This window comes from Sceloporus undulatus, unplaced genomic scaffold, assembly GCF_019175285.1.
Source record: "Sceloporus undulatus isolate JIND9_A2432 ecotype Alabama unplaced genomic scaffold, SceUnd_v1.1 scaffold_8426, whole genome shotgun sequence".
Lineage (NCBI taxonomy): Eukaryota > Metazoa > Chordata > Lepidosauria > Squamata > Phrynosomatidae > Sceloporus > Sceloporus undulatus.
The window spans coordinates 1-2,758 of record NW_024811345.1 but is presented as its reverse complement, the minus strand read 5'-3'; the positions used below and the strand labels follow the sequence as shown (position 1 = coordinate 2,758).

The 2,758-nt window shown below is 48.4% G+C and overlaps 1 protein-coding gene across 1 annotated transcript; it reads left to right on the top strand.

The window, feature by feature from the left end:
* Window positions 1–232: 232 nt before the first annotated feature.
* LOC121918315 (excitatory amino acid transporter 1-like) lies at window positions 233–2,562 on the top strand. Its single transcript, XM_042444380.1, has 2 exons — window positions 233–875; window positions 2,001–2,562. Exons 1-2 carry the CDS (start codon window positions 781–783, stop codon window positions 2,137–2,139), a joined length of 234 nt encoding a protein of 77 aa, XP_042300314.1. The 5' UTR covers window positions 233–780; the 3' UTR covers window positions 2,140–2,562.
* Window positions 2,563–2,758: the final 196 nt, after the last annotated feature.

The following is a 2,758-nucleotide window of genomic DNA, read 5'->3' as shown; positions in this document are numbered from 1 at the left end:
TTTGTGTTTGTTGTCTCTGTTTTTTAAAAACAAGGCAACCTATCTATGGCTGCATCTGCATGGAAGAAATTAAAGCACTTTGGCACCGCTTTAACTGCTCTGGATCAATGCTGTGGAATTCTGACAATTGTAGTTGTGTGAGAGGTTTAGCCTTTCATGTCAGAGAGCTTTGGGGCCACCACAAACTACAAATCCCAGGATGCCATAACACTGAGCCATGGCGGGATTAAACTGGATTATTTCTGCAGTACAGATTCAGCCTACGCTCATTTAAAACAATCGCAGCTTAAGCTTGTAGAAATGAGAAGTGGAAAGAACCAGAGGGAAAGTATGGATTAAAAGCAGAGGAAAAGCAAGCAGAAAGCCAAGGAATTGGAAGCTTGTGGGGGATAAAACAGCCTTCCCTGGTATAAAAATGTGGCTTCTGTGCCTCTGGGGGGAAAGTTTGGGCATCGCTGGAGAGTCAACAACAATAAGTGCCAACATAGATTTTGTTGCCACAGAGCAGAGTCTCAAGCAGAGATCTGAGAAAGGAAGCAAGGAGGGATTGATCCTTTGGATACCAAGCCCTTGTTTTGAAGGTGTTTGGGCTGCACAGAGGGTTGAAAGCTGTGCCCTCGCCTTCCATGCTGTGCCCAGTTCCCCAGCTAAATATCCGCCCACCTTGCTGTCCTTTCCAGCTCAGCCACGCTCCCGGTCACTTTCCGGTGCCTGGAAGAAAACAATGGCGTGGACAAGAGGGTCACTCGTTTTGTCTTGCCCGTGGGCGCCACCATCAACATGGATGGCACCGCCTTGTACGAGGCCCTGGCTGCCATCTTCATTGCACAAGTCAACAACTACGAGCTCGATTTTGGACAAATCATTACCATAAGGTGCGCCCTGTGTTGTGTGTGTGTGCGTAAGAGGAGACTGTGTACCTGTCTGTATCTGCAAGACTGTGTCTGTTGGCATGCCTGTTGCTTTTATTTTATTCCTTTGAGCTGGTATCACCCAGAACTTGTTTGAATGCTTCCAGGCAACAGCTTCAGCACACCTAGCATTTCAGCCCCTTCTCCCAAACTATAATGTAACATCCAAAATTCACAAAACAGTGATACCTTTAATTAGCCGCCCATACTTTACTATATGACCAACACGACTATCCCTGAATATAATGTATTGAGTTCACAAATGTATGCTCTAGACGTTAACTTCCTTGTGAAGATTTTTTGCTTATTTATTTTTACTTACTCAAAGTATTTATTCATTGGGTTTTTTTGGCCAACTTGTACCTACAGAATGAGTGGCTGGAGGATTGAACTGGGACTTGTGGGATCCCGGTTCAAATCTCCCCTCTGAGCCATGAAATGCACTGTTCGACCTTTTAGGGTTGTTGTGAGAATAAAGCAGGGAAGAGGAGCTAATTGGAAAAAAGGGAACATATAAATGAAAGCAACGGCAACAGCAACCCAATGAATCGATCAGTCGGCAGACAGACAGAGCCTGTCTCAAAGTGAGAAGATGTCTTGGGGTGGGCAGGGTGCTGGCTCAACATTCAAGGGCTTAGGAGGCCATATTACGCCAGCAAAGGGGACTTGGAGAGCCTACATCCACTTTGCCACTTGCATCACCACAAATATACATACAGCGAGCCCTTATTCTCTCCTGGGGTTTGGTTTCCCACCCAGCCAGCCCCTGCCATGGATCCCAAAATCCAGGGCTGCTCCAGTCCCATTAAATGCAATGGTGTCCCTCGTATGAAATGAGAAACTCAAGGTTTGCTTTTTGAAATGTATAATATATTTTAAAAACATCTTAAAGCCCTGGTGCTTGAATCTGTGGATATGGACGGCTGACTGTATTTAGAATCTTTTAACATGGATTAAGAGCTCCTACTGAGAAGGCCCTGCCTGAGCCTCTCTCCTTTGGAGTACATAGAACTCAAAGGATCAGACCACACTCCCCTCCCTGGCTGTGTGCCCTTCTTGACACAACGCTGTTCCTTTCTCCTTTGACAGCATTACTGCCACCGCGGCCAGCATCGGGGCTGCTGGCATCCCGCAAGCAGGCCTGGTGACCATGGTGATTGTGTTGACATCAGTGGGGCTGCCAACGGAGGACATCACACTGATCATGGCCGTCGACTGGTTTCTGTAAGTCGCTCAGGGGCAGAAACAGCCCTTCTGGGGCCAGGGAGAGTCTTTTGCCTTGAAGCGGGGGTTTCCCTGGCTTCTCTTGCATCAAAGGACCGACTTGCCCTTTCCCACTGGGGGCCGAATTCAAATTCAGGGAGATTCTGGAGGTGGAATGGAACCAGTGTATGCCTTCAGCTTTAAGCTCTTACCGCCAGTGATGCACATGCAAAAGCCAGGAAATCACCAGGCAAAGGTGCCACAGAAAGTGGACTTGGCTGTTTCAGCAACTTCAGGGATCCAGAGGTGGACCCCAAGACACCCTTTTTGAGACTCAGGGCCTACAGTTTCTCGCCTCAACCAGGTTACACTCTCATCCTCAGGAGAGGGCAATGACAAACCTCCTCTGAACAAATATGGCCTAGAACATCCCATGATAGGTTCATCTTAGAGTCATCCTAAGCCGGAAACAACTTGAAGGCACACAACAACAACAGCGACAGAATAATAGAATCATAGAGTTGGAAGAGACGCCATCCAGGGGGTCTCTTAGGGGCCCGCTGCCATCCCTGGAGTCCTCCAAGAGGCCTCTGGCGGCGGCAGGGGGTCTCTTAGGGGCCCACTGCCGTCCCTGGAGTCCTCCA